This window comes from Leopardus geoffroyi, chromosome B3 (genome assembly GCF_018350155.1).
Source record: "Leopardus geoffroyi isolate Oge1 chromosome B3, O.geoffroyi_Oge1_pat1.0, whole genome shotgun sequence".
Taxonomy (NCBI): Eukaryota; Metazoa; Chordata; class Mammalia; order Carnivora; family Felidae; genus Leopardus; species Leopardus geoffroyi.
Genome location: NC_059337.1, coordinates 84,465,583 through 84,491,154, shown reverse-complemented (window position 1 = coordinate 84,491,154; position 25,572 = coordinate 84,465,583). Strand labels below are relative to the sequence as shown.

Below are 25,572 nucleotides of genomic sequence, written 5' to 3'. Positions count from 1 at the left end.
AATACCTGAACTTTTCAAAAGCAACTGAAGACAAAACATGCCAAGATTTTGGTTCACAGGCAGAAAGGGTAAAGAGTTCAGACTATAGATAATTTACCTAAAACAATGACTCAGGTTTTGGATTCCAGCTTTATTTTTTCCTTGCCAAACAAACATTATTATTTAGGTCAGACTGCAAGGTGCAAATAAGAAGAGCCATTCTTTCTGTTGGAAGATGAAGAATTTGGAGAAGCACAGATTTTTAGTTAGAAGTTACCTTAGGATAAACCAGTTCAAATCCATTTTCTTAGAGAAAGAAAATTATATCTGGAACTTCTTTGCCAAGTGGGAAAAAGCAACTTCCTTAAAATAGATCTGCATTTTGGTGGTAACATGGGACCCACAATTTATGGGGTAAAATGAAGCTTGCAAAGTACTTTACGTTGGTGTTGAGAAATTGGATCCTTCCTACATTGCTGGTAGGAATATAAGTTGGTAGGCGCCGTGGAAAACAGTTTGGTAGTTCCTCAAAATGTTAGCCATAGAGTTGCCATATGACCTACCAATTCCACTCCTAGATATATACCCAAGAAAAAGGAAAACTCACATCCAACCTCAAAACTTGTACACAAATGTTCATTGTACATTATTTAAAATAGCCAAAAAACAGGGTGGGGAAACAAATACCCATCAACTAGTAAATGGATAAATAAATAATGTATAAATAATTCCATACCATGGAATTTTATTCAGAATAAAAAGAAACCAAGGATTGATACATGCTAGCACATGGGTGAATCTTGAATACTTTCATGCTAAGTGAAAGAAACGAGTCACAAAAGATCAAGTCACAAAACGAGTCACGAAAGATCGCATGTTGTATGTTTCTATTTAAAGGAAATGTCCCGGGGCGCCTGGGTGGCGCAGTCGGTTAAGCGTCCGACTTCAGCCAGGTCACGATCTCGCGGTCCGTGAGTTCGAGCCCGGCGTCGGGCTCTGGGCTGATGGCTCGGAGCCTGAAGCCTGTTTCCGATTCTGTGTCTCCCTCTCTCTCTGCCCCTCCCCCGTTCATGCTCTGTCTCTCTCTGTCCCAAAAATAAATAAACGTTGAAGAAAAAATTTAAATAAATAAATAAATAAATAAATAAATAAATAAATAAAAGAAATGTCCAGAATAGGCAAATGTACAGAAAGTACATCAGTGGTTGCTTAGAGCTGGGAGGGGGAAGAGAGGGGATAGAAAGTGTCTATTAATAGGTATGGGGTTTCTTTTTGGGGTGATAAAAATAGTAAAATTAGATCATGTGATAGCTGCATACCTAACTGTGAATAGAGGAAAAACCATTGAACGGTACACTTTAAATGGTTGAAATTGTATATGAATTACATCTAAATAAAATTGTTAAAGTAAAAAAAATGAGATACCAAAATTACTTTAGTTGTAAGCGATACCTGTGGCTTTCTCCTTATAAGAGTTGGGTAATTATTTAGCACAGCAGTGTTTATATTATTAAATCATGAAGTAAGAAGACTACCTATACTTAGCTTAACAAGTACATGCTTGATTCTCAGAAAGCAAATAATTACATTAAAAATTATGCTAATCTCAGGTTCATTAGAAGAAATGAGATAATTTTAGTACTCTCACTTACTATTTTATATATATGTGATCATAAAGTTATCTGAAAACAGTGTAAACCAGTGGTCTTCTATTCTTCCACCCATGCAAATCCACTGGAGATCCTGGATGAATGTCTAGCATTTTCAGAGCCTTCATACGTTTTTTAGCACTGAAAATAACTTTTCCATTTATGACTATAGTCATGAAACAAGATCTGGAACATGTCTCACTGACAAAGGTCTAAAAGAAGGCAAGCTGCCCAAAAACCAAGGAGGCAGCAGGCCTAAAAACAATTGAATACACTGTCCTTTTTTTTTTCTGTATTTAGTAACAGTAACTGAACATAGGTACCAGAACACATAGATGCATACATACCCAAAACTGTCAGAAGGCTCTTGGGTAGGAAAGGAGTAGCACTGGTAAAATATATCTTTGATCACTGCAAAAGGACTACAATTTTTACAGGTAAAACACTGAAGAAACCAATTTGCAGGCTCTATTAATATACACATTTAGAATTCTAACTAGCTCTTGTAAGTACTACATCTAATATTAATACTGGTGTCAAACCGTACAGTTTTATTGAAGTGTAATCAATATAAAATAATCTGCAAGAAGTACAGTAAGTGTACCATGACATAAGTATACACCTCGGAATCCATTACCATAATCAAGAGGACAAACATTTCCATCCCCACTAAGGTTTTCTCTTATTTCTTTGTCATCTATCCCTCCCTTGACCCCTGTCCCAGGCAATCACTGATCTGATTTGTGTTGTGATAGATTAGTTTGCTTTACATAAATGGAACCATACTGTATACATTTTGTCAAACTTCTCTCATTCAGCATAAGGATTTTAATGTCTATCCATTTTGCACATATCATTAATTTATTCCTTTTTACTGATGAATAGTGTTCAATAGTGTGGATTTACTACCATTTAAATACTACTACCACTGTAGATCTTCCAACTTTGTTTCTCTTTCAAAAATTTTGTGGCTATTCTAGGCCCTTTGTATTTCCATACAAATTTCAGAATCTACTTGTAAATTTCTACAGATAATCCTGCTGGATTTTTTTCATTGAGATTACATTGAATCCATAGATCAATTTGGAGAGGAATGACATCTTAACAATATGAGTTTTCTGGGGCGACCGGCTGGCTCAGTCAGTGGAACATCTGATTCTAGATCTCGGGATTGTAGGTTGGAATCCCACAATGAGTGTAGAGATTACTTTTAAATCTTTTTAAAAAACAATGCTGAGTTTTCTGACCCAAGAATAAGGCATGTCTTTCCATTTACTTAGGTCTTTAATTTTTCTCAGCAATGTTTTACAGCTTTTAGTGTACAGGTCTTATGCTTCTTTTGTTAAGTTTATTCCTAAGCATTTCATTGTGTTTTTTGTTTCAACATTTATTTATTTATTTATTTATTTATTTATTTATTTATTTATTTAGGGGAGAACACAAGCAGGGGAGGGGAAGAGAGAGAGGGACAGAGGTTCCCAAGCAGGCTCTGCGCTGACAGGCTGAGAGCAGCGAGCCCAATGTGAGTCTTGAACTCTCGAACCTCAAGGTCATGACCTGAGCCGAAGTCCAACACTCAACTGACTGAGCCACCCAGGTGCCCCTTCAGACTTTCATTTAAGTTCCAGTTAGTTAACATGTACTGTAATATTGGTTTCAGGAGTAGAATTCAGTGATTCATCACTTACGTATGATACCCAGTGCTCATCGTAATAAGTACCCTCCTTAATACCCATCACCCATTTAGCCCATCCCCTATCCGCCTCCCTACATCAAACTTCAGTTTGTTATCTATAGTTAAGAGTCTCTTATGGTTTGCTTCCCTCTCTTTTTTAACCCACATGTTCATCTGTTTTGTTCCTTCAATTCTACATATGAGTGAAATTATATGGTATTTGTTTCTCTTTTTTCACTTAGCATAATACACTCTAGCTCCATCCATGTCATTGCAAATGGCAAGATTTAATTCTTTTTGATGGCTGAGTAATATTCCATTGTATATATGTACCATCTCTTCTTTATCCATTCATCAGTCAGTGGACATTTGGGCTCTTTCCATAGTTTGGCTATTGTTGATATAATGCTGCTATAAACATCGAGAAGCATGTGCCCCCTTTGAATCTGTATTTTTGTATCTTTTGGGTAAATACCTAATAGTACAATTGTTGGATGCTAAGGTAGTTCTACTTTTTTTTGAGAGAGAGAGAAACAGAGCATTCAAGCATAAACAAGGGAAGGACAGAGGGAGAGAGGGGGAGAGAATCCCAAACTGGCTCCATGCTCAACACAGAGCCCAACAGTCTGAAGGGGAATCATGACCTGAGCTGAAATCAAGAGTCAGACGCTCAACCAACTGAGCCACCCAGTTGCTCCAGATTATTTGCTTTTTGGATGGTGAGTCTGAGAAGTTTTTTATAGATTTTGGATACTGTTTATCAAATATGTCATTTACAAATATCTTCCATTCCTTAAGCTGCCTTTTAGTCTTGTTGATTGTTTCCTTCACTGTGCAGAAGCTTTTTATCTTGATGAAGTCCCAGTAGTTCATTTTTGCTTTTGTTTCCCTTGCCTCCAGAGACCTGTCTAGTAAGAAGTTGCTATGGCCGAGGTCAAAGAGGTTGCTGCCTATGTTCTCCTCTAGGATTTTGGTGGTTTCCTGTCTCACATTTAGGTCTTTCATCCATTTTGGATTTATTTTTGAGTACAGTGTAACAAAGTGGTTCAGTTTCCTTCTTCTGCATGTCACTGTCCAGTTTTGTCAACACCATTTGTTGAAGAGACTGTCTTTTTTCCATTGGATATTCTTTCCTGCTTTGTCAAGGATTAGCTGACCGTATCATTGTGGGTAAGCACTTCATATTTTAATGTTTTTAATGAATGGTATTTAAACTTTTTTTCAATTTCTGATTGTTGCTAGTATATAGAAGTACAATTGATATATATGTATTGACCTGTATTCTGCAATCTTGCCAAATTCACTTATTAGTACTGGTAGATTTCTTAGTGATTCCTTCAGAAAAAGTTTTACTTTTTCTCTTCCAATTTATAAGCTTTTGTTTCTTTACTTGCCTTATTGCAGTAGCTCTGACTTCCAGTAAAATGTTCAACTGAAGTGGTAAGGACAACTTTGTCTTGTTTCCAATCTAATAGAGAAAAAGCACTTAGTCTTTCATTTTTAAGTATGATATTAGCTATAGGTTTTCAGTACATGCCCTTTATTAATTAAATGAATTTTCCTTCTATTCCTGGTTTGCTGAGAGTGTTAGCATAAGTGGATATTAATTTTGTCAAATTATTTTTATTGAGATGATCAAATGTTTCTCTTTTTAAGTCTGCAAAAGTTGTGAACTACATTGTTTGACTTTTCAAATGGTAAACCAACTTTGCAGCCCTGAGATAAACCAAGGAGGGTTTATCTCATAACCCTCCTTGGTTATGAAATATTGTTTTTATAAATTATTGGGTTTGATTTGCTAGAATTTTAAATCCATGTTCGTAAGGAATATTGATATATAGACAATAGTTGTTGTTGTTCTTGTTGTTACCTTGAAATGTCTTTGGTTTGGGTGTTAGGCTAATGCTTGCCTCTGACAATTTCTGCCTTTACATTGTGTGTTTAGACCATTTACATTTACTGTAATTATTGATATAATTGAGTTAAAATTTATCATTTTTTTGTTTTCTATTTGTCTCATCTGTTGTTTGCTTTTTATTCTGGTCCTATCTTCTTTTGTATTAATCAGAACACTTTTGATGATTTTATTTTGTCTTCTTTATCTGCTTATTAGCAATACATGTTGTTTTTTTAAATGACTGCATTAGAGGGGTGCCTGGGTGGCTCATTTGGTTAAGTGTCCCACTCACGATTTCTACTATGATCTTGCAGTTGGTGAGTTCAAGCCCCACATTGGGCTCTGCACTGACAGTGCGAAGTCTGCTTGGGATTCTCTCTCTCTCACCTCTCTCTTTCTGCCCCTACCCAACTCACGTTCTCTCTCTCTCTCAAAATAAATAAACTTAAAAAAAAAAAATGGCTGCATTAGAGTTCATAGTATACATCTTTAACTCATCACAGTCTACCTTACGTAATATTATACTAATTCACATATAGTATAAACACCTTACCACCATATACTTCCTTTTGTCCCTACCCAGTCCTTATGCTATTGTTGTCATATGTATTTACTTCCACGTGTATTATAGACCCCACAATACATGGCTATTATTTTTTGCTTTAAATGGATCATTATTTTAAAGATAACTTTAAAGTAAGGGAAAAGTCTTTTATATTTATCCCCACATTTGCCATTTCTAGTGCTCCTCATTTCTTTGTATAGATCCATATTTACAGTCGGTTATCATTTACCTTCTGCCTGAAGAGCTTCCTTTTTCCGTTTTTCAGCTGGTGTACTGGTGATGAATTCTCTCAGCTTTTCTATGTCTAAAAATGTCTTTATTTTGACTTCATTTTTAAAAGATTTTTGCTGGGTCTAGGATTCTACGTTAATGGTTTTATCTTTCAGTAGTTTAAGGGTATTCTGTGTGCACTCTGGCACCGCTCCTGTCATCCTTACTTTTGTTTCTCTGTATTTGTATCTTGTTTCTCTGGCTCCTTTTAATATTTTCCTTTTTTTAATGCTTTTACTTATTTTTGAGGGAGAGAGTATGAGTAGGTAAGGGACAGAGAGAGAGGGGGACAGAGGATCTAAAGCAGGCTCTGCTTTAGAGCAGAGGGATTCTCTGGCTAAAAGCAACAATCCCATGCTGGGCTCGAACTGACCAACCATGAGATCATGACCTGAGCCGAAGTTGGACACTCAACTGACTGAGCCACCCAGGTGCCCCTGCTTGTATTATTTCCTTTTTGTTACTGGTCCTCAACAATTGCATTTTGATTTGAATTGCTGTGTTTTATTTCATTTTTCTCTTGCTTGGGATTTTTTTAGTTTCTTGGATCTGTGAGTTTATACTTCTCATCATATATAGAAAATTTGGGGTTATGATTTCTTCATATATGCATTCCATTCATCAGTCTTCCTCCTCCCCTTCGAGACTCTAAGGACACATACGTTAGGCTGCATGGTGTCCTGCAGTTCAGTGATGCTTTGTTCTTTTTTACCCCAGTCTTCTATCTGTCTCTGTTTCATTTTGAATAATTTCTATAGTTGTGTCTCCAAGTTTACTAATCTTTTTTTTTTTTAAGTAATCTCTAACACCCAACGTGGGGCTCAAACTCACGACCCTGAGATCAAGAGTGGCATACTGTACTGACTGAGCCACCTGAGCACCCTAAACTTACTGACATTTTATTCAGTAGTGTCCAATCTGCGGTTAATCTCATTCAGAGTATCGTTCATTTGAAGCATTGCTTCTTTTTTCATCTCCAGAAGTTTGATTTGGGTCCTTTTAAGATCTTACATACCTCTTATCATGCTCACACTTTCCTCTAACTTTTTGAAGATATGGAGTTGTATTATAATAGCTGTTTTAATGTTCCTAATTAATTTAACTAATTCTGTCATCTGTGTCATTTCTGGGGCTGTTTCTATTAATTTTTTTTTCATTATAGGTTGTATTTGCCTGCTTGCTGGAATGCCTTCTAATTTTTTATTGCATGCCATTGTGCTGTGGATTTTTTGTATAAACATTTTTTGGGCTTTGTTCTGGGATACATTTATGTTACTTGGAAACAGTTTGAGCCTTTCAAGTCTCACGTTTAAGCTTTGTTGGGCAGGTCCAGAAGAGCCCTTCATTTACGGCTTATTGGCCCAACTGCTAAGGTGATAACCTTCTGAAGACTCTACTCGATGCCCTACATATGAGGTCTTTCCACTCTATCTGGTTGGAACACAAATTATTCCTGACCCTGTGTGACTCCCAAGTTTTGTTGTGCTTCTTCTTTTCCAGTGATTTTTTTCCTCTGGCCCTGGTAGTTTTCTCACATGCCTGTACCGATCAGTACTCAGCTGAAGACTCAAGAGGTACTCTCCCAAGCTCTTCTTTTGTGCAGCTCTCTCCTCTGGTTTTCAACCTGAAATTCTGATGCTTTCACCTCCCAGATCTTCCAACTCTGTTTCCTCTGCTCAGAGAGGTGACCGAGCTTTGCTTGGGTTCCTCCTCCCTATGCTGCAGCCTGAAAAGATCTCCTGCAGCCAGAGCAATTATAAGAATCACCTTGTTTATTTCCTTCTCTGAAAAATCTCTGTCCTGCACTGCCTGCTCTTTGATCCCTGAAAACTATGACTTCATACATTTTGTCCAGTTTCTAAATTATTTTAGGTGAGAGACTAATTCTGGTCTCTGGTGATAGCAGATATCATACCATATATTTTTTTTATTTCCTAATTTAAGTTTTTTGAATCATTTCTCAAGATGGAGGAAGCTAATAAAGTGGGAAAGGCAAAAAAAAGCCTGAAATGAACAATTAAGAAACGCAAGAAACAATCACGATACTTTGACAAAATGTAGTACTAGCTAATAACTAAATACCCAAAGCCTTTTAGAAAACATGTCAAAAACCCTTTTAATCATTACCATATCTCAACTTTACAGCTTCAAGTATTAAACAGACTCTAGCACTGGCAGCTTTTTGAAAACCCACCCTTCACTGCAATTTTACCTGTAAGTAAAATTGGAAAATTTTTCTTTAAATTATGAAAGATATTGAGCATAAAACTTAATTTTCAAGTGACCAGATTTTACTCTAATGAAGCCAAAGATGAGTATGGTCGTTTTTCCAGCACAAGTTATAGAATGATAGTCAGAAGAAATTACTTTAAAAAGAAATTTTTCAGGGGTGTCTGGGTGGCTCAGTCAGTTAAGGGTCCAACTTTGGCTCTGGTCATGATCTCGTGGTTCGTGAATTCGAGCCTAGCATCAGGCTGTGTGATGATGACAACTTGGAAACTGGAGCCGGTTTCAGATTCTGTGTCTCCCTCTCTTTCTCTGCCCCTCCCCCGCTCATGTGCGCGGGCTTTCTCTCTCTCTCAAAAATAAATAAACATTAAAGAATTTGTAATAAATAAAAAAGAAAAGAAAAATTTCAGGGGTTCCTGGGTGGCTCAGTTGGTTGAGTGTCTGACTTTGACTCAGGTCATGATCTCATGGTTTGTGAGTTTGAGCCCTGCATCAGGATCTATGCTGACAGCTTGGAGCCTGGAGCCTGCTTCAGATTCTGTGTCTCCCTCTTTTTCTGCCCCTGCCCTGTTCTCACACACACTCTCTCTCTCTGTCTCAAAAATAAACATTTAAAAAAATAAAAGAAAGCTTTCAAAGTGAAATAATAAATATATTTTCCCCTGTGAGGGGGAAAATCACCTCAGATGAGTTATCTCACTTTTTCCAAACAAAGAAATAATCGGGCTGACCAAAGGCATGGAAAGTTTCAAACACACATAAAGGGTGGTACAACTGAAAAGGGCTTGTAATACAGCAAGGTGGCCACCAGGCTTAATCGCCTAAAAGCTGTATTGTCAGCATTCCTGGCGAATGGATGAATGAGCCCAGAAAGATACTTCTGATAAAAAAAAAAAGGAAGGCATAGTAGAAATGTTACTATGTAAGAGTGCCATTAGGCAAGAGAGGTGGTAATTATCCTTCACTAATCACCTAAAAATACAGCATCTTCTCCTTTTTGAGGGTCCCAATGATCCCCACCTGCTGACTTTCACATCTTTCTGTTATTCCCTCCCATTGTGTGTTGGCTGGACCCAGTGACTTGCTTCTCATGAATAGAATATGGCAAAAGTGGTGGAAAGGTGTGTCTGAGATTAGTTTACAAAAGACTATGACTTCCATCTTCCTCTCTCTCTCTCTTGCTCTCTCACTTGCTCATTGTGATGGAGGAGACTGCCATGTTGTGAACCGCTCAGTGGTTAGGTCTAGGTGGCAAAGAACAGAGGGCAGCTTCCAGTCAACAGTCAGAGAGGAACTGAGGCCCTTAGTGCAACATACTGAGAGGAACTAAATCCTACCAATGTCCTCCGAGTAAGATAGAAGTGGATCCACCTCTAGTCAAGCACTAAGAACACTAAAAACACTGCAGCCACAGCTAACACCTTGACTGCAGCCTTGTGAGAGACCCAGAGTCAGAAGACCCAACTAAGCCATGTCTACCTTCCTTACCCATAGACGCTATAAGAGAGTAAATGTCTATTGCTTTTATTCATGAAGTGGTAACTTGTACAGCAATAGAAAACTAATACAGATTCCATATGATAAATAGTAACTTATCCCTAACTCAAATTTCACTTAAGAAGAAGTGAATATGCATCTGAGAAGATTTATTCTTTACCCAGTCAAGGTAGTTATTGTCCAGAAAAAGCTTAGATACATGCCAAGTGATCGTATCATGATCTCACTTCTGAGTTTAGAAATCAATCTGAAAGAATTGTAGTTTCCAGTCATATTTTTCCATTAAGAAACTATGAGGTTCTATTTTTGTGAGCCATCAGTACAATTTTCCACTATTCTGAAAAATAATATACTCCTAGTTCTGTAGTAACTATGGTTGATTCCGGAAATAAGTATTCTGTAGTGGAAATTATCAGAACTGTGGATTTGAATAGACCTAGCTATTTAAATAAACAGCCACCATTTTGTGAAAATTCAAAAGGAGAACAAATGATCTGACAATTCTCATAAATAGTTCATTTAAGAAATTATTCTCGGGGCACCTGGATGGCTCGGTCAGTTAAGCATCCAGCTCTTGATTTCAGCTCAGGTCATGATCTCACAGTTTGTGAGACTAAGCCCCAAGTGGACTCCTTGCTGACAACAAGGAGCCTGCTTGGGTTTCTCTCTCTCCCTCTCTCAGTCTGCCCCTACCCCCCTGCACACAGATGCTCTCTCTCTCTCAAAATAAGTAAATAAACTTTTAAAAGAGTTATTCTCAAACTAGTGGATATATTGATGTTTCTATAGTTCTTTAAAATCTACTTCTAGATTTTATATGCTCTTTGGTGTATATGATACATTTTATAATAAAAACCAAGTTAAAAAAATCAAACAAGCCTTCTGCCTTCTTCTGATATTTAAGACTTTATTTAAAAGTCAAGCTGTAAAGGGTGCATATGGTAGTCATCTGAAAAAAGATGTGCCTTCTAAGCTTCTATTAAGTTTATCATACTTTAGTTCTCCTAAAATTTTTTAAGTTACCTGTTTACCAAAGATCCAACCACTCAGGTCCTCCAAAATTAATCCTTTTGTTTCGTTTTGTTTATTTTTGACGGGGGTGGGGGAGGGGCAGGGAGAGAGAGAGAATCTTAAGCAGGCTCCTTGCCCAGCATGGTGCCCAGTGCGGGGTTTGAATCCTACAACCCTGGGATCGTGACCTGAGTGGAAATCAAGAGTCAGATACTCAACAGAATGAGCCACCCAGGTGCTTTTTAGTCCTTTTGTTTTAAAAGATAAAGGTGAAAAAGCAAAAAATAAAGAGAAGCCACACAATAAGAAAAAAGGTAAATTGCTTCTGCAGTTACCTCCTTTTTTCATCTGCCACAGGTTTAAACATTTGTCTACATGGATTGATCTCTTCCTTTTCTCAAATATTCAGTCAGAATACCTGAATCTCAGAATTCAGATCAGATCAGTCTGAATCTCAGAATTCAGTCAGAAGGGCTACTTCTGACACTGATATTATGAACCCCACTATGCATTTATTACTCATTCTGAGTATTACTATTAATATCATCATTCATTGAAGCAGTAATGCATGCTACCACTTTAAAGTTTGGAATTAGATTAAATTTGCAACTCTGTTGGCACATCTGGATTGTTTTACAACTGGATGCCTTTGGGACTTTTGTTTATAGTATTTTATAAATGCAATGCTGTTTTGGTTTTTATTTTTTTTACTCTTTTTGAATTACGGCTTTAGTTTTCATTCATTCAGAAAATATTTGTAGACCTTTTACTACATATCTGGAACTATTTAAGATAGGTATGCAGCAGTGAACAAGATAAGCAAGGTCACAGTCTTTTTGGGGTGTATATCTTTTTTTTTAAGTTTATTTATTTTTGAGAGAGGGAGCGTGAGCAGAGGAAAGGTGGGGGGGAGGGGACAGAGGATCCAAATCAGGCTCTGTGCTGAAAGCAACAAGCCTTTGCAGGCTCAAACCCAAGAACCGTGAGATCATGACCTGAGCTGAAGTCGGACGCTCAACCGACTGAGCCACACAGGTGCCCCGTGGGGTGTATATCTTAACTGGGAGAGGAGTGGAGGTGGAGGGTGCTAGGCAAGTAAAATAAATTACCAACTGAAGTTTTGTACTACATAATATTTTTCTTTTTTTAATATTTTACTTACTGTCATTTATTTATTTTTATTTTAGAGAGAAAAAGAGCATACAAGTGGAGGAGAGGGGCAGAGGGAGAGAGAGAGAATCTTAAGCAGGCTCCACACTTAGTACAGAGCCCAATGAGGGGTTCGATTCCTCAACCCTGGGATGATGACCTGAGCTGAAATCAAGAGTCTGACACTTAACTGACTGAGCCACCACCACTATATATATACACACTATATAGCATAGTATAGTATAGTATATACTATATAGGTATACTATTTACTATACAGTATACCTGTATATTACTATTTAGTATACAGTATACCTGTATATTTACTATACAGTAGTATAGTAAATTTACTATACAGTATTTACTATACAGTATACCTGTATATTACTATATATATATGTGTGTGTATATATATATATATACACATAAATATGTGTGTGTGTGTGTGTGTATATATATATATATATATATATATATACACACACACATATATATGTAGGTCATGAATACATATATATATGTATATATGTATATACTGATACAGATTTGTAAAAGTGACAATAATACACTCATGCTCCCTTCTCTAAGTGTGTCTTAACAGATTAAACCACACACTTATGACATCTATACATTATATAATCAACATCTTAAATAACAGCTTTGAAATCTCTCAATGATAGGTTGCACTGCACGAAAAATCAAGATATAGGCACTTAATGCCATACTCATTAAAACAGGGAGGGATTAACTCTCATCATGTATATACTCAAATCAAAGTTAATGCCACTTGGTTTTCTTTTTCTTTCTTTTAATAAAAATTATATAGTTTGCCATTAAATATCTTTGAGTAGACCTGATCTTTCAAGTCATGAATATTTTTTTTTAATTTTAATATTTATTCATTTTTTGAGAGACAGAGACAGTGCAAGCAGGGGAGGGCAGAGAGAGGGAGACACAGAATCCGAAGCAGGCTCCAGGCTCTGAGCTGTCTGCACAGAACCCGACGCAGGACTCAAACTCATGAACCGTGAGATCATGACCTGAGCTGAAGCCGGATGCTTAACCTACTGAGCCGCCCAGGTGCCCCTCAGGTCATGAATATTTAATGAAAATAACAAAATTAGTTATCATCTTTGAAGGGGAGAAAATTCAGGTAAGAAAAGACCTATTCTGTCCACCTACAGTCTGCTTAATACTGCAAGGAAGGCATTTAGCAAGAGCACCCTGGAGATAAGAAGTGCCCAGGGCTTTCTCCTCTTTGATCTACATATTGTGCTTCATGTGCCAAGGGTGTGACACCATCTTAAACACAATCTTACCTTCCCCCCCTCAGACACCAAATTGACAGGGTAGAATAGATGGAGCACTATATCTCTTTTCTGCTATGGCATACCAGGGAGAAAAATCTCTATTATGTAATTTTCTGTATCTTCAAAACAAATCAAGCTTCAAACAGGAAATATTGTCACCCCTAGAAAAGTTCTACCCATCAGAATATGAGATCCTCATATGTTGCTGATAGTAGTGTCATAAAAGCCTTAAAATGTTTAAAGACCTTGACTAAGCACTTCCATCTCTGGGAACTTAAGAAAATAACCGGACATTTATAGAATTACTTACATATGATAGTTCATCACAGTATTGTTTATAATGGTTAAACATTTGAAACAAACTAAATGTCTAATAGAGATTAAGGACAGAGCAACCATATTCTGAAATGATAATCAGAAGTAGAAGAATATGTCAGAATGTGAATAAGTATTCACAATGTATTGTTAGGTTAAAAAATGAGGTTACAATATATAGAAAAGTGTTTAATTGAAAATCAAATGTCAGTAAATGTCACAGATTTCACAGTAGACAGCAGTAAGCCAGTCACTCGTTTCAGACATCACTCTAAATCAGAATACTTATGTAAGGAACAATCCAAAGTTAAGCTCTTAGATAATGTGTATGCTATTATGCTTCAGAAGATTCAGGGGATACATTTTTGGACAGTTATCAGTAATTTCAATATGTGCCTTTTTTACATTGACCCTATTTGAGATTTGTGACTAGCAAATATTAATGTATTTCTGCTCTTAAATCACGAAATTCGTTTATTCCTTGTGGATATGTGAAATCACGTGGTTGCTTGTTTCTGCTTGAACAATATGAAATGCCTTTCTTCATTAGGTGGGATTCATGCATATCTAATTTTCCGTGGAAGATTAATGACAGCATAATATACAATATATGAGTAAAACCTAAATGGAGATGCTGTTCACGGTTGACTTGTAACATTGGTATCATTATCTTGAAATTGGTGTTTAGGGCTTCATTCTCCTGCATTTTGTATGACTAAGGAATATTTTGAATTTTATAAATAAAATGTTATACCAATTGGTCTTTAAAGAAAAAGTGGTGCCAATCTATTAAAATACTGATGCATCTTTATAATAGTAATAGATAGAAGTAGAGAATATTAGTTGATGTGGTCGAAATGAAGAAACCTTCACAGATATCAGTAGAAGATAGCTAGCTAACTCTTTCCTAAAAAGGCATACAATTGTACATCAACATTTCTTAATAATTACCTCAGGCCTGAAAATTATTGAAATCCTTACTCCTAGGTCATTATATTAGAACAAGAATGCTTCTTGAATGCTTATAATCTATATTTTGAACAAGGATTATACAGTGGATTTGAAATTTAAAAAAAAAGAGGTCACAGAGTATTATATAGAATATGATCCCAATTACACATGTGTTTGTGTATATGTGTATAAATGTACATATAATTAAAATGTTTAAAGTTATATGCCCAGATGTAAACAGTGATTATCTCAAAGGTGGCTTTTTTCTTTCTTTCTTTCTTTCTGCTTTTCTGTGTATTTCAAACTTTTTTTTTTTAATGTTTATTTTATTTTTGAGAGAGAGAGAGAGACAAAGCGTGACCAGGCGAGGGGCAGAGAGAGAGAGAGACACAGAATCTGAAACAGGCTCCAGGCTCTGAGCTGTCAGCACAGAGCTGGATGCAGGACTTGAACCCACGGACCACAAGATCATGACCTGAGCCAAAGTCAGATGCCTAACCGACTGAGCCACTAGGTGCCCCTGCATATTTCAAACTTTTAAGAATGAAAAGCTGGTAGGGGCGCCTGGGTGGTTCAGTAGGTTGAGTGTCTGACTTGGGCTCAGGTGATGATCTCACAGTCCATGGGTTTGAGCCCCATGTTGGGCTCTGGGCTGACAGCTCAGAGCCCGGAGCCTACTTAGGATTCTGTGTCTCCCTCTCTCTCTGCCCCTCCCCCACTCATGCTCTGTCTCTCTCAGCCTCTCAAAAATAAAGAAACGTAATAAAAAAAATGTGTGTAAAGAATGAAAAGCTGGGGGGCGCCTGGGGGGCGCAGTCGGTTAAGCGTCCGACTTCAGCCAGGTCACGATCTCGCGGTCCGTGAGTTCGAGCCCCGCATCAGGCTCTGGGCTGATGGCTCAGAGCCTGGAGCCTGTTTCTGATTCTGTGTCTCCCTCTCTCTCTGCCCCTCCCCCGTTCATGCTCTGTCTCTCTCTGTCCCAAAAATAAATAAACGTTGAAAAAAAAAATTAAAAAAAAAAAAAGAATGAAAAGCTGGTATTCCTTTTGTTGTCAAAGAAAATTACAGCAATTTTTAACTACTTTTCTGAAGTTCCATTATTCTCATTTGGCATCACTCTTCCCATCCTCACTTTCTGAATGTCTATATATTGTCTATATCTTGGTAGTATCAATTGTCAATGTCTGATATTTATCAGAGATTCACCGTTATAGGATTACGAGCTTCAAATTTTTCTCAAGGTACCTCTCCATTTAACAAGTATTTGCTAAATTAAACTAAATACATTTATCTTTCTGTTAGCCTAGCCTCTGTGACAGAGCTGCAAGGTAGAACTGTGTGTAAGGGGGGCTTCAGGAGTAGGAGGGATAAATTAATATTATGCCAAATATTAATGCCAAACACTTAATAATTTCTTTGCAAAGCAATATTACAAAAATGCAATGCTGTATGCCAAGGTGAAATAGAAAATGTTCCAGAAAGGAGTGGGAACATTGGGAAGCCAACTAAACAGAAAAGTGTTGGGGCCCCTCCCCCAGAAAAAATCTTAAGGGTCTGGGAACTCTTTCTTTTTTTGCTTCTTCCTTCCTTTTTTTTTTTTTTTTTAAGCAGTTATTATTTTTAGTTACTTATTTCCTTTTGGGCACCTCTATAGTGAGAAAAGTTTCTTCTTTCTCCCTAGCTCAAAGTTTAAGTATCAAACATGTGAATGAGCCAGTGCCTTCTCTCAGGGAGAGTGCAGCGCCAGGGAATGAAGACCAAGGATCTCTAGCTATCATTCTTGGGGGAGGTCCTAGAAAGTTAGAGACTCTGTGCCTATTGAGAGAGACCGGAAGCCAAACCAGTGTGTGGGTCCAAAAGAGACCCAAAGACTAAGAATGGTCCTTGGTCACCTGTGGTGCTAGGAGTGAGATCACAGAGAATCAGCATGCAGCATCATTGACTGGCCAATTATTGGACTTAGGGATTAGCAGCAAAAACAAAACAGAACACATTGGGGACAACAGCATACGCACCTGAGGTGGTGACAGAGCTGGGATCTCTATTCTCGGGAAATTAGTTATTAAAATGGCCCTTTATGGGGCGCCTGGGTGGCTCACTCGGTTAAGCATCTGACTTCAGCTCAGGTCATGATCTTGTGGTTCATGGGTTCCAGCCCTCATTGGGCTTTGTGCTAACAGCTCAGACCCTGGATCCTGCTGTGGATTCTGTATCTCCCTCTCTCTCTGCTCCTCTCCCCACTCATGCTCGCGCTCTCTCTCTCTGTCTCAAAAATAAACATTTTTTAAAAATAATAAAAATAAATAAATAAAATGCCCCTTTACTGGGCACCTGGCTGGCTCAGTCAGTGGAACATGTGACTCTTGATCTCAGGGTTATGAGTTCGAGCCCCACATTGGGTGTAGTGATTCCTTAAAAATAAAATCTTCAAAATAAAATAAAATGCCCCTCTGCAGAAGAAATTACCAAAAAAAAAAAAAAAAAAAAGACACAATACGGGTTTAGGGGAGGACAAGAGTAGGGGGAGTTACATGTGTACATAACACAGGACTGTGTTATCATCCACAACCCCACCACAGAGAGTTGGGGTATAGCCACCAGTGGCAGACAACTTTCATCAAAAAGTAGACAGCTGTAACTTTAAGTCTCCAATGTGCTAGCCAGGGTAAGAGCCGCTACTTCCATTAAGGGAACATAAAACTGAAAGCTGCAAATGACACTTTTTCTATTCTGTGCTTTGCTTTCCAGCAAGTCACGTGTTTATCAGACTTCTCTTTATTTAAAACTGGGTAATACTTCTCTCTCACCTTGCAGGTGCCTCCCGAAATACAGTCAACACAATGCTGTGCTTTGGCTACTTGTGTTTTTTAAGAATAAACCAAAATCAGCATTTTTAATCAACCACATTGGACCAGATTGGGAGAGAAAGACTAATGTGTTCCAATTGCCTCGTTCCTCTTTATGACCAAGCAGGAAGTTTCAGAGCAAACCTCCACCTCTCAGGAAGTTTACGTCAAAATGAGTATTGACATCCTGTTTAATAGAGTCTTAAATTTTTTCCTCACTTCCAGACGCTCACCATTTGAATTAAAATGTTTGAGTAATCTGTCCTGAAATTATGTTTCCTTTGACTCTCAGAAGACTATGTCTAAGTGACAAATGGAATATCTCTATGACTAATAATGATAAAAGTTAAAGGTTTTTTTTTAGTAGTAAGTACCTGTAATTATAACTCTTATTTATATCAGTATTCCCTACCCCTTATTCATTTGATCTTTCATGTAGGTCCTTGTTAATTATATTCTGATTCCTTAGTTATGCCGCCAATACACTAAAAACAAGCAGATGAAACCCTGAGTAGAACATTCTGGTGCTTCCCTCCAGGACATACTATGTAATACTGAAGTGAGGGAGGTGAGGTGCTGGTGGCTCTGGATCCTCTAGAAACCAGCTGTATGATTTGGCTGAGTCTCATAACCTCTCTGGCTTCAGCTTTCTCACCTGAAAATGAGGTGTGTGATTAAATGATTGTCAGTACATCCTGTGCAATTGTACGATGGAGAAGTGGAAATCTTTATCTCAGATACTGTAAAGTCATACTTCTTAAATTAAAAAAAAAAAAAAGTACTCTAAGTGTAAGCCTCAGTTTGCATCTTCCTAAGTGTATTGGTTAGGATTCTTTAGGGTTGAAAGTAACGGAAATCCAAATGGACCTTATTTAGATAAGAAGGCAAATCTACTTTAAAGGTATAGAAGCATCTCACAGAACTCAAGGACAGATAGTCAACCGCACATAAGGAACCAGGAAGACAAATGTCCAAAGCACTCTCCTTCTCCAGTCTCCCCCTCTCTTTGTACATGTGCTTCATTCCACCTCCTCTCTGTAGACTAGGTTCTTCTGCTTCCCTTGACCACATCATGAAAAAGAGGACAGCCTGGAAGCTCTTGAGTTTAAAAGTTATAGTCCAGGCATAAAAAGAGAAATGGCTCATTTAGTCCAAATACCATAATTTAGTCCAAATTCCATATCCAGAAAAGGCTCTGATTTGTCTGTATTAGGACAGATGCCCACCCCTGGACTAATTGACTGCCATGTAGGTTTGAGGCCAGTTAGATGGAACATAACAGCTTTCACCAGAATCCTGAGGGAAAGTAGAGAAACTTTTAGAGATGGGAAATAAACAGAAAATCCAACAGACATTCTTGCACTAAAATTCCACTTAACACAATAGTATTTTTTCATTTTGAAATAATTATAGGTTCACAGGAAGTTGAAAAATTAGAACAGAGAAGTTCCACCTAGTTTCCCTCAGTAGTAGCATTTTACATAAATGTAGTATAATATCAAAAGCAGGAAATTGACATTGGTATAATCCATAGAATTTATTCAGATTTCACCACCTTTACAGGCACTCATTTGTACGCGTGTATAAAAATCTATGCAGATTTATCACATCTTTATAGATTTGTGTAACCACCACCATCATCAAGATACAGAACAATTTGGTCAGTACAAAGACCCCGTGCACAAATGCACAGTTCATTTAATTTTCATGAAGTAAATTCACCCATGCAATTCAGTGCAAGAAACAAAATCACCACCATTTCAGAAGACCTCCTTATACCCCTTTTCAGTCATTACTCTCCCTTAAGAGTGAATCACATATTATGTACTCTTTTGTATCTGACTTCTTTTGCTCAATATTATGTTTGTGGCATTCATCTATAATTGCTTTATATAATTATGGCTCACTCATTCTTTAAGGAGCTTAATTTTAACATTTTTTGAGGTTATATGACATACAATAATCTGTACATTTTCAAAGTGTACAATTTGATGAGCTTTGATATATGTACCTATATCTGTAGCAATACCACAATCAAGATAATGAACATATCTACTTCCTCAAAATATTCCATGAATTTTTCCATTTTTTTTAATATTTATTCATTTTTGAGAGACAGAGAGAGACAGCGAGTGAGCAGGGGAGGGGCAGAGAGAAAGACACAGAATCTGAAGCAGGCTCCAGGCTTTGAGCTATCAGCACAGAGCCCAAAGCGGAGCTCAAACCCACCAACCATGAGATCATGACCTGAGCCGAAGTCGGACGCTTAACCAACTGAACGTCCACCAGGCACCCCTATTCCATGAATTTTTTAAACTAAGAATGGTTGGAAAAAAATGAACTTCTTAGGGCTACATTGACTTTCAAATCTTTTGTGGAAGGTTGGGATAATTACTTTTCTCTATTGTTAGGACTTCAATGAGAAAAGTTCTTACATATGTTCTATCAAAAAAATATCCTGCTTTACAAGATCATAAATCTAAATAATTATTCTAAACTGCCACCTGAAGTGGTTTTATGAAGCAATGTTACTTGTGACTGCTAGAGACAAATAGGAAATCCTGATATAAAAGCAAACACAATCCACACACACACAAACGTGTACACATACATGCATTCATGCAAAAGGACTAACTGGACCAAAATCCTGGATGCACTAAGGTCCAAACCCCAAACTGTAAGTAGAATAATAGTGTTTAGAGGGCTGTAGGCCAAAGGACATTTACTCATTTTATATACATATAAAACTTATATAGCACTATTCTTAATGTGTACAAACATGGTTGTTAAAATGAACAGTTCTTCGCGTTCATTGATTCACATATCCTCAAAGCTTCTCAGTAACTTTCCTTAACTGACTTGGCCCATTTTGTGAAAGGTTATAAAGAACTCTGACTAAAGTTTAAGAGCAGTTCAAATGCATGAAACTGGAATTTAGTTATTCTCTTCATTCCATTGCTTAGGTCATGGGAAACTGTCCCTTGAGCTTCAAACTACTGTTGCTCTCCAGAGACAATAAACACCACACATCTGTAGAAAAGTGGATGTACTAAATAAAGTGAGTAAAAATCTTTATATATATATTATTTTGCTCTGTTCCTTTCCTATAGGTGATCTAAAAGGAAATATTTTCATATGTAAACATTTACAGAACTCCCCCTGTCCCAAGTACAGGGAGCAGGGTGCAGGGGGAGGGATACAAAGACAAATAGCACAAGTTTTCTGTGCTTAGGGAGTTCGTGTGGGGTTTTTTGTTTGTTTCAAGTTTTTATTTAAATTCCAGTTAGTTAACATACAGTGTAACATTAGTTTCAGGAGTAGAATTTAGTGATTCATCGCTTACCTATAATACCCAGTGCTCATCATAACATGTGCCCTCCTTAATCCCCATCACTCATTTAGCCCTTCCCCCCACCCACATCCCCTCCAACAACCCTTAGTTGTTCTCTATAGTTAAGAGTCTGTTTTATGGTCTGTCCCTCTCTTTTTTCCCCCCATGTTCATCTGTTTTGCTTTTAAATTCCACATATGAGTGAAATCATATGGTATTTGTCTTTCTCTGACTTATTTTGCTTAGCATAATAGTCTCTGGCTCCATCCACATCATTGCAAATGGCAAGATTTCATTCTTTTTGATGGCTTCATAATATGCCATTGCATATATGTACCACATCTTCTTTGTCCACTCATCAGTCGATGGCTCTTTCTATAATTTAGCTATTGTTGATAGTGCTGCTATACACATCTGGGTGCATGTATTACTTTGAATCAGTATCTTTGTATCCTTTAGGTAAATACCTAGTAGTGCAATTGCTGGGCCCTAGGGTAGTTCTATTTTTAACTTTTGGAAGAACCTCCATACTATTTTCCAGAGTTAGGGAGTTTATGTTCTAATGAACACATCTACCTACCCTTATAAGGGAATAAATAGTCTTTGCATTTTTTAATTGAAATATAGTTGACATGCAATATTATATTAGTTTCAGGTGTACAACATAATGATTCAACAAGTCTATACATTACTCAGTGCTCACCACAATTATTCACCATCCCTGTCACCATACAGTGTTACAACAATATAGTTGACTATATTCCCTATGCCGTACTTTTCATCCCCATGACTTATTTATTTTATAACTGGAATTTTGTACCTCTGATCCCCTTCACCTATTTCTCCATCCCCTCATTACCCCTCCGCTCTGGTAACCACCAGTTTGTTCTCTGTACTTATGAGTTTGTTGCTGTTTTTGTTTTTTAGATTCCACATACAAGTGAAATCATATGATATTTGTCTTTTTCTGTCTGACTTATTTCACCTCCAAGATCTATCCATGTTGTTGTGAATGGCAAGATATCATTGTTTTCTATGAATGAGCAATATTCCATTGTATATATTTATCACATCTTCTTTATCCATTCATCTATGATGGATACTTAGGTTACTTCCATATTGAGGCTATTATAAATAACAATTTGGGGCGCCTGGGTGGCTCAGTCGGTTGAGCGTCCAACTTCGGCTCAGGTCATGATCTCGCGGTCCGTGAGTTTGAGCCCCGCGTGCGGCTCTGTGCTGACAGCTCAGAGCCTGGAGCCTGCTTCAGAATCTGTGTCTCCCTCTCTCTCTGCCCCTCCCTCGCTTATGCTCTCTCTCTCTGTCAAGAATAAATAAAACATTTTTTAAAAAAACAAAAATAGGGGGGCTCCTGGGTGGCGCAGTCGGTTAAGCGTCCGACTTCAGCCAGGTCATGATCTCGCGGTCCGTGAGTTCGAGCCCCGCGTCGGGCTCTGGGCTGATGGCTCAGAGCCTGGAGCCTGTTTCCGATTCTGTGTCTCCCTCTCTCTCTGCCCTCCCCTGTTCATGCTCTGTCTCTCTCTGTCCCAAAAATAAATAAACGTTGAAAAAAAAAAAAAAGATTAAAAAATAAATAAATAAATAAATAAATAAATAAATAAATAACATAATTTATGCAATAAACATAGGAGTGCATATATCTTTTCTAAATAATGGTACTATTTTCTTTAGGTAAATACCTAGAAGTGGAATTACTAGGTTTTATGGTATTTCTATTTTACATTTTGTGAGGAAACTCCATACTATTTTCCATAGTGACTGCACCAATTAACATACCCACCAGTAGTGCATGAGAGCTCCCTTTTCTCTACATCTTCACCAACACTTGTTATTTCTTGTCTTTTTGATACTAGCCATTCTGACTGGTGTGAGGTGATATCTCATTGTGGTTTTGATTTGGATTTCCCTGTAATGAGTGATATTGAGCAAATTTTCATGTGTCTGTTTGCCATCTGTATTGCCATTTCTTCAGAGAAATGTTCATTCAGGTCCTCTGCCCATTTTTAATCAGATTATTTGGGGGTTTTTTGGTGTTGGGTTATATGAGTTCTTTATATATTTTGGATATTAACCCCTTAGATGATATATACTTTGCAAATATCTTCTCCCTTTCCGTAGATTGTATCATTTTGTTGATGGTCTCCTTCATTCTGCAAAAATCTCTTACCTTGATGTGGTCCCACCTGTTTATTTTTACTTTTTTGTTTTTGTTTCCTTTGCTTGAGGAAACATCCAGAAAAATATTGCTAGGGCTGATGTCCAAGAGATTACCACCTATGTTTTCTTTTAGGGGTTTTATGGTTTCAGGTCTTACATTTAGGTATTTAATCCATTTTGAGTTTCTTTTTGTGTATGGCATAAGAAAGTGGTCTAGTTTTATTCTTTTGCATGTAGTTGTTCAATTTCCCCAGCACCATTTATTGAAGAGACAATCTTTTCCCCCATTTTATATTCTTGCCTCCTTTGTCATAGATTAATTGATTGTATAAGCATGGATTTCTTGCTCTATTCTGTTCCATTGATCTATATTTCTATTTTTGTGCCAGTACCATACTGTTTTGAACATGATAGCTTTGCATTTTAATTTATTTTTAATTTGTTTTTGTTTTTTATTTTTGAAAGAGAGAGCGCAAGAGCATGAGCAGGAGAGAGGGGCAGAGGGAGAGAGAATCTCAAGCAGACTCCAAGCTCAGCACAGATCCTGACATGGGCCTCAGTCCCACAACCCTGGGATCATGACCTGAGCCAAAATCAAAAGTCAAACGCTCAACCGAGCCACCCAGGAGCCCCTATATTTTTTTTTTCTTTTTCTTTTTTTCCCCCTGTATTTTAATTTAAAACATAATGCTGTAAGTGCTAGAGTTATTTAAATTTTTTCTTATTGAAATATGAGATGTTATAAACTAAGAAAAAAAAAACTTGAAAAATCTGACCAAATGCAGAGACATCCAGATGCCTAAAGAAAGGATTTTTTATATATTTTTATATTTTTCATAAAGGATAATTATTAGAAATGTCTATGGCATCTCAACACATAGAGTGTCTTCCTCTGTATGCTTGTCATTAACACTTGTTATTAGGATTGAAGGTGCTAGAGAGAAAGTTTGCTAATATAGACAAATTAAAATGAAACCAATAATTTGGAAGGGATTATTACAATTATTATCCTATCAAGTTTTAATCATTTTATATCAACTGGAAGTCTACCGTGGGCAAGTTTTCCAAAGAGGAGAACCATTTCCAAAAATCATTCTCATTATTGACATTAAAAGGCACTTTTAAATTAATCTGTGTTCAATATTTATATTTTCCTATATTATGGAAACAGACTATACCCTCCACAAAGGCTGGAGGGCACCAATATAAAACCAGGTGTGTACCTAATTGTAATTATCACGCTAAAAGTCTTTTACTGTGTTATTTATTAAAGATCATCAAATTTGTAGATTTTGCTTCTGTTGACATATCTTCTTAATAGCATAAGTAAAATCTATTCACATATAAAAATAAATCGTTTTAGTTTGGCAAAGTGATAAACTGTGATAAAAACCTATTCACTGTTGGTTGTGTTGGTTGGACATATTTTACCTTGTATATTGATGTCTGTTGCCAATATGTATTCAATCAAAGTCTGTGCTTCAGAACAAAAAGCTTCCTATTGCTCCTCTAGTCACTTTCAACTTTGTAGACTCATCAGAAAGCTCTTAAGTAAATAAGCATTTAAATTGAAAGCAATGAAATTGTATTTTGTATTACCTGATACAACTTCCACATATCCCACCTGCTCCATTCCTCTCATGTGCTGAACCCACTCTTTGTGTCCCTTACTATCAGTATCTGAGGAGTTGAACCTGCCACACAAACCAGCCCAGACCAAGACCATCTCCAGATGAAGCTGTCCCCTGCTGTACCTCATTGAAGTGATTGATAGTTGAAGAATTGTAAGGAAGAAGAGAGGGGTCAAAAGACCATAAAGACAGAGCAACATGATTTTCAGCAAGGGAAGAAAGGTAGATTCTGCATACTGTATTCTGACAAATTTAACATTAGTACCAGGAAAAAGTTGAGAATGGGTTTCCATAAATGATTTGAGTGCACTTACAGGATAGGACAGGGATCATTTGGAGCCAGCATGTGTTTACTGAAAGCAGGGTAAACCACACTAACTTTATTTCTTTTTCAGATAATATTGGTAGATTAGTAGTAAAGGAGAATGCTATATGAAGAGTATAGAACATTGAACTCTTTGTGGACATGATGAAAAACTATGGATCAGATTATAATGCAGTTAGATCTTGCCTGAAGACTTTGGCTCCAAAAAGCAGATAAATGTTTTCTTGGATAAGTCCTTCATTTATGCTGTAGGGATTGGTCATGGTCTCTATTGCACTTCACATTTAATTAATGGTTTGATAGAAACCCACATGTATTTGGTTTGAATAGATCATATGTAGTTAAGAGTTACTAATTTGTTCATTGACACTAAAAAGTTATTTGATAAACCATTGTAAATGCCAGCATTTTAGTTAAAAATTGACTCTACAAGTGTAGTTCAGGTAAACAGGTCCTTCAACAGTATCTGAAGCAGTATCTAGAAGGACAAGAATTTTAGTAAACTACAACCTTGGGCTTTATTAATTAAAATTCAGTGTGTAGAACCAGAGAGACATTGGCCCCGTCTATTCTTGTTTGGTCAGACAACATCATATTTTCAAAACAGCATTGAGGGGTGTGCCTGGGTGGCTCAGTCGGTTACGCATCTGACTCTTGATTTGAGCTCAGGTCATGATCTCGCAGTTTGTGCAGTCAAGCTTCGTGTTGGGCTCTGTGCTGACAGTGTGGAGTTTGGGATTCTCTCTCTCCCTCTCTCTCTGTCC

General features: G+C 37.2%; 1 protein-coding gene and 1 long non-coding RNA gene across 7 annotated transcripts in view; both read left to right on the top strand.

The window, feature by feature from the left end:
• LOC123583558 overlaps nucleotides 1-3,878 on the top strand; it is a 53,006-nt gene extending 49,128 nt beyond the window's left edge. For 2 of the 3 annotated variants that reach the window (XM_045450695.1, XM_045450692.1), the window contains exon 8: nucleotides 167-619. In XM_045450695.1, coding sequence (XP_045306651.1) covers nucleotides 167-352 — 186 coding nt within the window. In that variant the 3' untranslated portion in view covers nucleotides 353-619. Of the gene's footprint in view, nucleotides 1-166; nucleotides 620-3,828 lie in introns of those variants that run through there. The other variant, XM_045450694.1, reaches the window with a different exon arrangement.
• A 2,982-nt stretch (nucleotides 3,879-6,860) lies between these two features.
• On the top strand, nucleotides 6,861-25,509 carry LOC123583552. Of its 4 annotated transcripts, XR_006704937.1 has the most exons (6): nucleotides 6,861-7,609; nucleotides 8,181-8,249; nucleotides 17,312-17,709; nucleotides 20,307-20,401; nucleotides 24,024-24,067; nucleotides 24,530-25,509. It is a non-coding gene; the product is annotated as an uncharacterized LOC123583552 (long non-coding RNA). The 4 variants fall into 4 exon arrangements; XR_006704939.1 differs by lacking the exon at nucleotides 17,312-17,709; XR_006704938.1 differs by lacking the exon at nucleotides 24,024-24,067.
• The last annotated feature ends 63 nt before the right edge of the window (nucleotides 25,510-25,572 follow it).